At 38.4% G+C, this 12622-nt stretch overlaps 2 protein-coding genes across 2 annotated transcripts; one reads left to right on the top strand and one right to left on the bottom strand.

Moving 5' to 3' along the window:
• Positions 1-1763: 1763 nt before the first annotated feature.
• On the top strand, positions 1764-4671 carry guca1aa (guanylate cyclase activator 1Aa). The gene is made up of 4 exons (XM_030776462.1): positions 1764-1961; positions 3771-3920; positions 4054-4147; positions 4544-4671. The coding sequence occupies exons 1-4, from the start codon at positions 1764-1766 to the stop codon at positions 4669-4671; spliced, it is 570 nt and encodes a 189-aa protein (XP_030632322.1).
• A 2201-nt stretch (positions 4672-6872) lies between these two features.
• orc5 (origin recognition complex, subunit 5) lies at positions 6873-12044 on the bottom strand. The gene is made up of 14 exons (XM_030788646.1): positions 11931-12044; positions 11716-11808; positions 11392-11577; positions 11183-11257; positions 10542-10653; positions 10090-10220; positions 9845-9893; positions 9581-9671; positions 9323-9378; positions 8746-8858; positions 8552-8599; positions 8334-8444; positions 7990-8102; positions 6873-6918 (listed from the first exon to the last, which is right to left on the bottom strand). The coding sequence occupies exons 1-14, from the start codon at positions 12042-12044 to the stop codon at positions 6873-6875; spliced, it is 1338 nt and encodes a 445-aa protein (XP_030644506.1).
• Between the last annotated feature and the right edge of the window lie 578 nt (positions 12045-12622).

Genomic DNA, 12622 nt, shown 5'->3' with positions numbered 1-12622 from the left:
TGAGCATTATTAGCTGTCATGTGGGAGAAAGCACATGATAATGCACTTTTCTTGCATTTTACTCTATAATATAGCCTTATACAGAGTAAACACCTGTTTTGGAGTTCTTAAATGATACATAAATACCCTGTTCCTCTGGACACTAAACACCCTTTTTTAAGATATGTATTCCATATCACCCTGTAAATCATTGTTCTAAAGTGTGTAAAGGATGATATAATTTTAGTTAGACAGACACTCTCACAGAATTGATAAAAGCCCAGGAGCTCTCAAGTGTTGAAATTTATGAAATTTACACTGAGGAAAGGGCAAAACACAGCTGTATGGACCTTCACATCATCGAGAAACACTCAATTTAAAGATTTCATTTCAGAAATTTAACTCCTTTTATGAAGTGCATTTAATCATAGGAAATCACTTTGAATATTTTCATGTAACAGCAAATAAAGGTTTTTTACAGGCAAGAGGTCTTATTTGATAATATTCCGGAAGTGCAATAGATTCTTGTTGATAGATTTGGGAACACCGTTGAAGAAATGTTCTGCTAAGAAATCTGTATTTTGGAATTTACTGCATATTTTCAGACTTCAAGTAACATTTATCTCTGCAGATAGCAGCGGTTGCATGCAAGTATTGTAAATTTTTATTATGGCTCATGAATGTGTTTTAAATAAACCCATATGAAAGACATCCAATTAATGCTCACTACTGATACTGATCACACACTCTTTGACTCACTCTCTTTTAAGACTTATCTCAGCTATTTTAAATGCGGCTTTAAATATCAATGTAAGTGTTGATGACAGCTTTTCTAATAATTTAAGAAATCTTTAAGAAATATTTTGGAATATTTCACAGTAATAATATTTCAAATAACAGATTTAAAGAGAAAGTTAGGCGTCATCAAGTTCATGCTAAACATGATTTTGTAAGTAAAATCTTTGAAAGTCTGAGTAAGAATAATACTCAACATTCTCAAGAATCACAATGAAATATTAATTTTAAGAGCATGTGCAAAGTTATGACTGATTTAAACAACAGGAAACCAACCAGCACACACATTCCGTAGTGGCTGACAACAATTACATGCAGAAAAGTAACACAAATGTAATTAAGTTGTTACTAGCATTTGTTTCCAAGGTAAATGTTTTCCCTGTTTCTCTGATATCAGGGGAAGACCATAAAGTTATTACTGTATTTGGGTGAAGAAACAATATTTCAAAGCAGTTCTGTAAATAAAACCTTGCAGACATCTAATCAAAATAACAGTGAAATTTATTCCACGGACAAGAACAGTTTGTGTTTACACATGTCATTTAATGTTCCAATCATGTTCCTCAAAACTGCTGATTCAAAGGCAGAAGAGCATCTGTCTGCATGTGTGAGTCACACTGATGGCCTCTAATCAGACTGGCTAATGCCTGTGAAAGTGTTAGTCAGCGAGTCTCAGTCATGTATATCCTAAGGGCTGGAAAATCGCCTAGTCTTCCTAAGAGGTTACTTAAACTGTATAACCACTGCTTGTCCTGGATTAGAGCCTGTGATTAGCCCCGAGACTGGGCGTGGCACGTTCCTTTCCAGTACAAAAGCTCCATCATGTGCCCATTCCCTCCTCAAGTCCCAGAGTTGTGTGACTGTGAGAAGCGAGTGCCTCGCATCCACAGTAGACCAATTGGACTTCTACAGGGAGCATACCCACTTTCAGTTAGACTCTCAAAACGCTGTCCCCATTTCTGCTTTTTGTTGTCAAACAGCCAAGTGATATGGGGAACTCTAATTCATCCACCGTGGACGACCTTCAGGCCGTGGAGATGCACCTCTGGTATAAGAAGTTCATGATAGAGTGTCCTTCTGGCCAACTCACCTTGCATGAGTTCAAACAGTTTTTTGGACTGCGTGGTCTGGACCCTGAGGCGAATGCCTACATTGAGCAAATGTTCCGCACCTTCGACATGAACAAGGTGAGCAGCAGTTCCATTTGTGCAAGAGTAGATGAGTACGTTTGTATACATGGAAAAGTCTACATTACTCTGGCAGTGTAACTGAGGACAGGACACACTTTGCCATTTTATGTCATTGTTACTATTTTTGATACTGGACAATGATATATGAAACAGCAGTTTATGGATGTGTCAGAATAATATCTCGGCAATGTTCATTAAGCAGAAAGTATTATTTTTCAAAAGCTTTCTTTAATGTGGCCTTTCAAACTGTTGGCAACAGGGTCTGATCAAGACCATCAGTTTGATTTGATTGATTTTCATGCAGTTTTGATGTAGGCCAGCCAGTGTATACTAAAATATTCTTAAATCTGGGCTTGTAATCTATGTTTTAAGACAGGTTCTCTGTTGATGTCCTGTCTGTGCCAAACTTCATTCTGGTGTATTTAGATAGACCTTCAGCCCTAACTGCTATGAGTAATGCATGTATTAAGGGATTTATTTTGGGATTAGTACAGGATATGGGACTTAATGGGAGAAAGTCAGCATGGGCTGTGGTATCCTATCAAACTTGGACCATAACACATGCCAATCATTAATCTCCATTTTAAATGCAGTAACAGGTGCCTTGAGTTGAAGGTATTGCACTGCAGTCCACTGAACCCCCAAAAAAGAAAGTTTACTTATTCTGGCAGTCTGAGAAAGAATCATTTCAAAAAGAAAACATGACTTGAACTGTGAACTGTGTGCACTGTTATCACAAATTATTTTTTGTCTGCTTTGTTCATGCTCTGTATTACTTTTCAATCATATTGCATGGATAATAACAATCCATGAAAACATAAAGCCATTCTACAGTTGTAACATACAGCATCACAGAACTCTCAGTGAGCACTGACCTCATCCTCTGTCTGTCATACCTAACAAACTAGATCACTTTAAATCTATGAAAAAAAAGAAAATACCGGTTTTGCTGTTGCACTGTGGGAGGTTATAAATTAATAGACCCGGCAAGAGTGTGTGTAAAAATATAGCCTGTTATTACACCTGCAGAAATGTTATATGGAAAAGAACGGAAACTATGACCTAGAGCATTCAAAGAAAGGTTAGATAATGCTCTTTTAGTGCCAAAAGGATTTAAAAGACAAGCAAAGTGAAAGGACATTCATTATTTCAGTATAGAACAAGAGTGACACAAATTTGGGGAGAGAAAATAGACTTCAGTTATTAATAGTTTGCCAGTCACAGACAAGTCACTGGACATCCTCTGAAAACTTGATCAATTACTTTAATAAGTGTGGCCAATAAAGCTTCAGACATCATTAATTATATGGTGATTTTATGAGCTGGAAGTAAGAGTGAAATCATTTTTCCTAATGTCTTGAGCTGTCCTACTTTCAGGAGAAAAAAAAAAAACAGAAATCTTATCAAATCTCTGGGAGGACCTTGTCTTTGAATATAACCCTGAGATTGACTGCTGTGACTCATGGATTAGAGATCTGTGTGTGTACCCTGGCTTGAGCAGAGGATCATTTTTGCTGTAATGTGACTAATGCCGTCTCGCCCTTCAAAGGTGATACTGCCCTTAGATGTCTAGACATAATCCGACAGAGGGCCTCCAGAGCATCTCAGCAGCCTGATAATGAGGATAAATCAGGATAAACGTAACACAGATACTGTTCACACCAAATGTTTTACCAACTGTCGCTATCAAATGTTTTATATAAAAGTTCTTCCTGCCTCTCAGTTTTATCACAAAGAACCATGGTTCTTTTTAGACTTTTGGGTAAGTTTGTAAATGGTAACACATTTCTCCACATTCTCCAACAGGATGGCACCATAGACTTCATGGAGTACGTGGCAGCCCTCAGTCTGGTAATGAGGGGGAAAATGGAGCACAAGCTTCGCTGGTATTTCAAGCTCTATGATGTGGATGGTAATGGTTGCATAGACAGACATGAACTGCTCAACATCATAAAGGTATGAACAATATACAAGCTTGGTGAGACTGTTATGTAGGACACAGCATTCATAATTGAAAGCAATTTCTACTCTCTCCTTCACAGCTTTTCAAAAAACAAAACAAAAAGAACACTCTCTCTCTTTCTGTCAGGCTATCCGAGCTATCAATGGTAGTGACAATCAAGAGCTAACTGCAGAGGAGTTCACCAACCGTGTGTTTGACAAGATTGATATAAATGGAGATGGTGAGCAGTGTCACAACATCACAAATACATTGATTTCCTCAGCACAAAGCCAGAGGACATATACTGTTTTAGCCCTCTCAGGGACTAACTCTAGTGATTAAACATTGTTCTATCCAAATCCCATTAGTACAGTATATTCACACTAGTATGATACATTCTATTTATTGCACATGTACATATATATTCCCTTATATATCTCCCTATATTACCCCTGTATTTACCTTTATTGTTCTTTCATTATTATTATTTTTATTTAACTGCTACACTTTGCAAGTTGAGCCGGCCCCGAGCCCAAGAACTTCATTGCTGATAATGATGTCCACATTGTTATCTAGTAAATGACAATAAAACTTGAAACTTGAAACTTGAAGTGTAACCACTTGGTTTGCCAAACAGGGGAGCTCTCACTGGAAGAATTTGTTGAGGGGGCTCGCAGCGATGAAGACTTTATGGAGGTCATGATGAAGAGTCTTGATCTCTCCCACATTGTGGCCATGATCCATAACCGGCGACACAGTGTTTAAAATTGTATCCACAGTCTCATCCATTCCTGGCTCTCGTCCATGACCAAGTGGCAACTCCAAAAGCACAACAAAAGCACTTTGAACCAAACAATGGGTCATCTAAAATTCACAGATACTTTTTTGCACAACTAGTTTTTCCATATGAAATCACAAAGCCAGAAGAAAGAAGCACGCTCTCAGTGAACATGAAGGATGCCCATGCTTACTTTTATTACAATCCTTAACTCACAGTCCTTCATGAAGCGCAGGATGTTAACAGACATTAAACTGTTAAACTGACCCAGACACATTGTCAGGTCAGACAATACGGATTGTATTTTAAAAAAGTCTGCATGCTTTTTCAATAATGGTATTATGACCAAAATAAGAAACGTTTTTCGTTGCTATGATCAGCTGTTTGTGGGATAAATTTAAGAAATCACTGAAATACTGATTTATATATTTATCAAGTCAAGAATGTGTTTATTATCCTAAAGGATTTGACTAAAGGGAATATCATACAATAGGGAGTACTTAAAATAGCTCAATGTTAGTCTAACTTACTGTCCTGCCACTGGTCTGATATATTTGTAAATATGTTTGCAAGCATGTGTTTTTGTACATGTATTAGTTACACTGGGCTGTAAATATCAGTGCTTAAACAGTGCTTTAAGATAAGATGAGATATAGCCACTTTAAAGTTGTGCCTTCTAAAGGAGGACTAAAGATGTTTTTTTTTTTAATATGATCAGCATTTGCATCCACTTGTACAATAAAAACTTTCAAACATCATGTTTTTATGACTTATTCATCTAAAACATTCAAGCAGAGTAAATAACAAAACTAGTTTTACACAGTGTGTTTCACAGTCTCCTGCTGGCACATGAGATGAGAGGAGTTACATTCATGTCCACTCAGATGCTGTAGTTTCTATGACAACCACAATCTATTTCCTAGCTGTTGCCGAATGAATGGCAATGTATGGGTGCCAAAACAAGTCTATGACAACAGCGTAAGATTTAATTGTGCCTTAAATCTGCATCCAGCTCTATCAATAGAACTGAACAGACTACAACCATTCATGCACTTCAGCTAAGAATCTGCCATTCATTCACACCTCACAACATAAACATGCAGTTATGATGGATGAGGACGTGGCTTTCGCTTTCATAGAAAAGAGAGACATTCAAATCCCTTCTCTTGTTTAAAAAATGTCTCATTGTTTTTACAGGAATGAACGTTTAATCTGTGCTTTTTTAGTTTTAGTTGTGTTATATGTAAGTAAATAGTAGACTGGAAAACTGCCATGAACATAAAAACACATGAGCAGGTAAATTGTTTTACTAACAGGGTAGCAGCGATGGCTCAGAGGGGATGGATGAAATGTTTGTAAAATATTTGCACACTTGAGTAGATACGAGAAATAACGTAACAAGAAGGTAATATGGTCTAACAGAACGTCTTAAGGTAAATTACATTTTTAAATTGTGTGCAAGCCATCAGAGAAGAGCATGGATTATACCCAGAATTATCATGTCAGGACCAATTATAGTACTAACACTTTGCTAGTCTTACCAAGACAAGGAAATTCACCACAAATCCAGCAGTTTTAGTGAAAGAAACCATTTAAGAAGAGTCTTTTTTATCTTGAGTAGGGAACACTGGTCCATAATTACTGTGGATCACTACATCTGAAATTATTTAGTCTATGCCAATTCTGAACATTACTGCTAAGAATTCAGGACACTTTGTTATTTAAAGGACAAATTATGGCAACAGCAATAAGTAAACTTTCATGATAAAGACCTGGAGGAGTTTCAGTCTTTAAATTTTTAGGCCTGTGTTGTAAACAGAAACAAGCAGACATATAAAGTATGACATATTTCGTACAAGCTTTATTGCATAGTCTATTATACAATGTATTATACAATTTGAGTCCAAGCTCATTACATAAAACACTTCCAAGTGTCCAGTATGTCGACCAATCTGTACTGTTCTGTACATCATTTTCTTTGATCACAGCGACAGCACTGAGAACAAACCAGATTTTCACATCAGCCTTGGCTTCAGTGAGTGAAATATCCATTTTATCAATCACTAAATGGTAATGCTGGTCCTCTGATCAAGGGTTGCCTTGCTCCTCCAGCCCTTCTGCTGTCCATCATATTGATCCCAGATGTATGGCCGTGTCAGAGGCTTCTCCCATTTCCATGGAAACAGGCTCAGAGGAAGTCATACAGGTACCTCACAATGTCAAAGCTCACAGTCCTGGCAAGAGAAAAAAAGCCAATCAATTAGTATATACACACACACAGTCTAATGTGCTTGTGTCAGCACACTGTACAACAGGACATCACTACCTAATATTAATGACAATGGCTGAAGTTATTAAGCCTGAAGAACAGATACCATTTCACTCCAGCAAATGAGTATAGCCAGTAGTGAGTTGTTGGGAAACTTGGGGGGAAAAAGTAATACATTACATGTGACTAATAACTTAATCAAAAAATCATTCATAAATATAAATAACTGTAGCTACAAGAGGAAAGTCTGGCATGTTTGTTTACTTTTCTCCAGTGAGCCTACATTACTTTGTGAGCCCCATCAAAATAATAAAATGTAAACTGAAGAAACAAAGACAGAACATTTTTCTTAAAACTGTCATCTGGCTGATTTCAATTTAATTAACATCCAAAATTCATGCTGTATTTGAACAGAGCAGCCTACACAAAGGCATCTGAGTCAGGTTCGCAATCCAATTTTCTTGAGCGTGTTTCTCCCTTTTGGCTGCATTTGGCCAAATTCTTAAAGTGGAAACAAGTAACAAAAACTTCACTGATTGCGTGGACTCCAATCTGTTCAAGACTGACTTAAACAAGCATGATTAATGGTTGTAAACATTGCAGAAGTAAAAATACTTTATTTGCAAAAAGTAGCCAAAATATAACATTATTTGTTTTTTAAAAAATAACATTTGACATTACTTTGATACTGAAAATGAACACTATTACAGCCACTCCCCAACAATGGGCATAACACCACATCAGTGCATAACTGCGTCTGCTTCTAATAAAGCCCACATTTTCTCCCATGCCCTTTCAGATAGCAGCAGTATTCATAAAACTTGCAAAATATAATGTTTCATACCATCCAAACCTATTGCTACTAAACCAAAATTAGGATCCTCTAATCTCAAATCAACTTCAATATAGAGTTTACTCTCTCTGATTGTGACAGGGTCAAGAATAAGATTAGAAAATAACCATCTCTTTGTTTTATTATTTCTACTCACAACTCCTGTAAAAAGAATTTCATAAGAACAGACAGACACACACCGACCTGGATATGGCACAGATAAAATCCAGAGAAACAGCACACTTGTATTTGGGTGAGTCTAACTGGTCATCATGTCCAACCAGAGTCAAGAGTTGCAGGGTGACTAATGAGGAGATCTGGGAGCCGAGAAATGAGGTCATCAAAAACAGTCACAACATCACTGGCATCATGATGCACTGATGAACAGAAGCAATGCCATCTAGTGTTAAGAGTTCCGTAAATCATGTTGCTTTGGCTGTCACAATGCATAAATTATGCCCAATTAATCTGTGAAAATTAATGACAGGCCACAGCTTGGCTATTGCCCTAAACTGATATAATTATGGATATAGATCCAATCTACTTGCCTGAGAGAAAACACTGGCAGTTGGTGCGACTCTGCTGTCCACTACACTGTAGAAGATGGCAAGCAGGCGATCCAAAGGGAAAGGCTTTGGACCAAGCAGATGATTACTGGTCTGAAAGGACAATGGAGAAACTGTGACGCAATGACTCAGACAGAAACTTGTTACTCATTTAGGTCAGTCTGAGATGAACGGATGAGTCCAAAGTGTGTCATAATCACCTTCTCATGTTTCTTTAAGAAGTTGGTCTTCTTCATTTTACCATGATGCTGTTGAGGTGAAAGAGACAACGCTGTATTATTAAAAAAATTAAAAAGATGGTTATACGAAGTGGCGTTTCAAAATATGAAGTAAACTTTAAACAGCTAAAAGCAGTGCAAGTTTAAAACGGTGAATCAGTCAAACTGAGACAGACCTTAAGGAAGAAGCGTCGGTCTGTGCGGGCAGGGTTATAGGAGGCCAGGTAGGCTGCAATCAGCAAAAACTTGGAGTAATAAGGGAGCTCCACATGAGTGTATGCTGATAAACCTGACAACAGGAGAGAGAAGTCCTCATTACCTAAAGTCAACCACTGTCAGACATGGGTACTGCAGCACACACCATTAAATTAAACATCACACTGACTGACACATTAAAGAAAGAGAGAGAGAAAGTGTGTTGAGTAGCAGTAGAAAACAACAGGAACAGGGACAAACTGTTCTATTTCAATAGCAACTGGTCTATGAAGAACAACCAGATCTAAAGTGGTTGGGTGTGGTTGTGATCTGGTTGTGGGTTTGGAAGATTCTGTATTTAAAAGAAGTAATTACAAGACAACACCCTTTAAAACTGAGACTAGCTCTTATTGGGGTCTGGCAACTCCAAAGACAACCCCAGATCATAGGGAAGGGTCCCAGCCCCAAACAGCAAGTAAGCAATCTATTCACCAAGATCTCTTCTGTACCCACTTCATGTGTGCGTATATGCTTGTGTGTTTACGTGTGTTCAGGCACCTTTAGGAGCCATAGCCTCCTTCTCCATCATCTCCTGCTGCTGCTCCCACTGAACACTGAGGAAAAGAAAGAGACATAAGAGACACGGTAAGACAGCACGCTAATGAAACAGACAACAGAAATGCTGAACAGCACTGACTAGGGTCCTATTTTTAATGTCCCCCTTGCTTTATCAACAGAATTCTAATGTCTGAAGCATTAATAAAAATTACAACATAAAAATGTTTCCCTAAAACTGTTTGTTTATGCGACACATACCTTGATATCTCACGTAGGTACACTGTCTGCATAGCTTTCTTCAAATGTGGCTCAATATTTCTCCATAGTTTGTGTGTGTCACTTTCTTTGGCTAAAGAACAAACAAAGAATGATTCTGGACTGCTTTAAAAGCTCAGATGAGTCATCTGGTTGGTTTAATACAACATTTTCAAGAGATCTAAAAAAAGGAGGGAAAAAATGATGGGTTTACTTCACTCAAACTCACATATACTACTGAACCTATTACAAGTATTACTATTTTACCTTCTCCGTTCTCCAAAGGCTCACAGAATTTGGGGAAATTGAGGGCAGCCTGTTTGAATTAGAGCGGAGGCAACACTTGTTTTTTCCTTGGGGAACAGTGAAATGGCAAGACTGACAGCAAAAATCTTTGATTACATTGTTAGTTACATAATTAGAAAACTTCTTATGTTGTTTAAGGATGTGAAAATCAACCTAACATTTCCATACAGCTCTCTCTCTACCCAGGATGTTCTTAGATCTCTCACCAGATGCCTCAGTTCCCTCAGATCTCTGCACACCGAGTAGAAAACACCAAGCAGGATGTTGATGTAGAAGGAATATAACTCCTGTGGGTAAGAAGGGTGACTGTCCCGGGCAAGGATCTTTTGCAATTCCGCTACAGGGGGCAGAGAGTATTACAATAAATAGCTGAGGGTTGGGGACATAATAATTTATCTTGTCAAGCACACAAAACATGACGAAGAAAACTTGATGTTTTCAATCAGAGTTTAAAGGTGAAGTTTGCCAGTTTTTTTCCCCTATTAGATACCTATCTTGCAACAACTCATGCAAATAGACATCCGACCAATAGCTATTGTATAGTGAAGTTTCTCATGTCTTTCCCTTTTTCTGAGCTTTAGGTTTGTTGTCCCATGTAGCAGTTCAGCTGAGTGGATGTGTGTAATGTAATATCCAAAGTGAAGTTTTCATTGCTCACCTTTGGTGTAATCAGGGAAGTGGAGCAGAAGAGGCTCAAAGAGGCCAGTGTTTGGCCGAAACTTGTCCCATACAATCTCACTGAGCAGGATCACCGTTACGTTGTCATCCACCTGCCATTGAGAGAGTGGATCAGATCCAGAGTGACCACAAACTCAAGTAATCATCAGTATTGCTACTTGTGTATGAACCTAGTGTTGGTAATGAGAAGATATGAATTAAAAATAAGTCTGTGAGCCAGACAGGTAAACTGACTGAGGGGATCTGAAGCAGACAGTTTTGTCAGGCTTGAATGCATAAAACATTAACTCAAATTTCCAACACATCACCAGAAAAAATGACATGCCACAGAGTCAAGGAGAGATGACAGGAACTCTCAATGCTCCTGAAACTTACTGAAGCAAAAGGCCTCGGGCTTCAGACATGAAATTAAATCATTATAAATTCTCCATTGATAGTCAGATCTCTGTTTGCTTAAATTTGAATCAGTCACAGTCTTTGTCTCATTCAAACTCTAGCAAATCAATTTCAATTCAAGGGCATTACAAAAAACATGATTCCCTTGCTTCTCTTTTCATAGTGGAACAATCATGACACAGCAATTTTAAAGTAAAAATTATTGTACAAAGTCAGCTCTCATACCAGTTCCTGAAGACGAAGAAAACCAGGTAGCAAGTTGACTTCCATGTCTCTGAGGAGCTCTGCTCTGTCTAGAACCTAGACACAGCACAGCAGTATCACTTCCTGCTCTGCTCATCACTTAGTGTTAATCAGGAAACACTACAGGCTAAGAATGAGTATGGAAAACAAATAACAATGTGGAGCAGAGCAGAAGTGATCCTCATACTCACTATGTATCGTGTCTGTTTGGCAGGGTTCTGGGAGCACAGCTGCTTGTATAATCGCACAAAATCAGACAGGGATGGACAACGGGGAAGAGAGGAAGCTGCCGTGTGGCCGAAAAGAGAGAGAAGCACCTGCTCAAACAGCAGCCCAGGAGACACACACTCCACACAACTCACAGCAGCATGAGGAAGCTGAGCAACAAAGCACATCAACACAAAGTTAGGGATGTGGACAATGATGAAAAGATGAGCTGCCTTACTCACGATACAAGAGTAATAACAGAGGATAAGTTGTGATTATAAAGTTGCAAAAGGCTGTATAATTCTCACCTCCAATTCTTTAAGTACTCTGAGTGTCACGTAACTCTTCCCAGATGCCCGGTGGCCATAGATGAATATCGATGGGTAACTATACTGGTCAGGCTGTCAAAGAGTCGTATGGCTTAATTCACTCCAAGCACATCTTATTCTTATATATAAAAGCTGCACTTGGTTATGATCTACATAATAAACAATTCAGAGAACTTAATATGGAATTCACTCACCTCCCCCATTAAGGCCAAAAGTGTACTAGCTTGGGCCTCTCTGCACGGGAGGCTTTCTGTCAGTGACTGTAACTTTTCAGCGGAGTACCCCGAGTGCTGAAGTTGAACCGGCATCTTATCCAGTGTCAGACAGGATACCTTAAGCGGATACTGGCGACGGTGTTATCTGTGCTCGGATGAAACAGTAATGCATTTTGTACACAAAACTGATTGTCCTTTAAATAAGAAAATTCTTATTAAAGAAAAGTTCTGTTGTAGAGTTATGCTATACAATGACTGACGTTAGCTAACCGAGCATGCTAACACTATCTCTATTAACGCTGCTCTAAACTGTGCTATGAAGCTCATATTCTTGTTACAAGATTACGGTAAAATGACAGGTCAAAAGTGAAATTATACACAATGATACACAATTCAGCTTAATGTTATGCCTGGTTTTGCTAGAGTTTCTGATTTAGCTTACTGACTTACCAATAAATGTACAAGTCAAACTGAAGTAAACTTCTGCTCTTACTTTCGCGCGCTACGTGAGGCGTCACTTAAACGACACTCCTGATGACCAATCCGTGCCTTGCGTCATCCGTTGGTCTATGGGAGTTGTAGTACATTGTCGTGACGACGGTGTATTTCACCCTTAAGAGGAGGAGGCACATTCATCCATCATACCTGCAAATAATAATAAAAAAAATAAT

Source organism: Chanos chanos, chromosome 1 (genome assembly GCF_902362185.1).
Source record: "Chanos chanos chromosome 1, fChaCha1.1, whole genome shotgun sequence".
NCBI classification, from domain to species: Eukaryota; Metazoa; Chordata; class Actinopteri; order Gonorynchiformes; family Chanidae; genus Chanos; species Chanos chanos.
The sequence above is the reverse complement of the archived record's forward strand: the minus strand, read 5'-3'. Positions and strand labels throughout refer to the sequence as shown.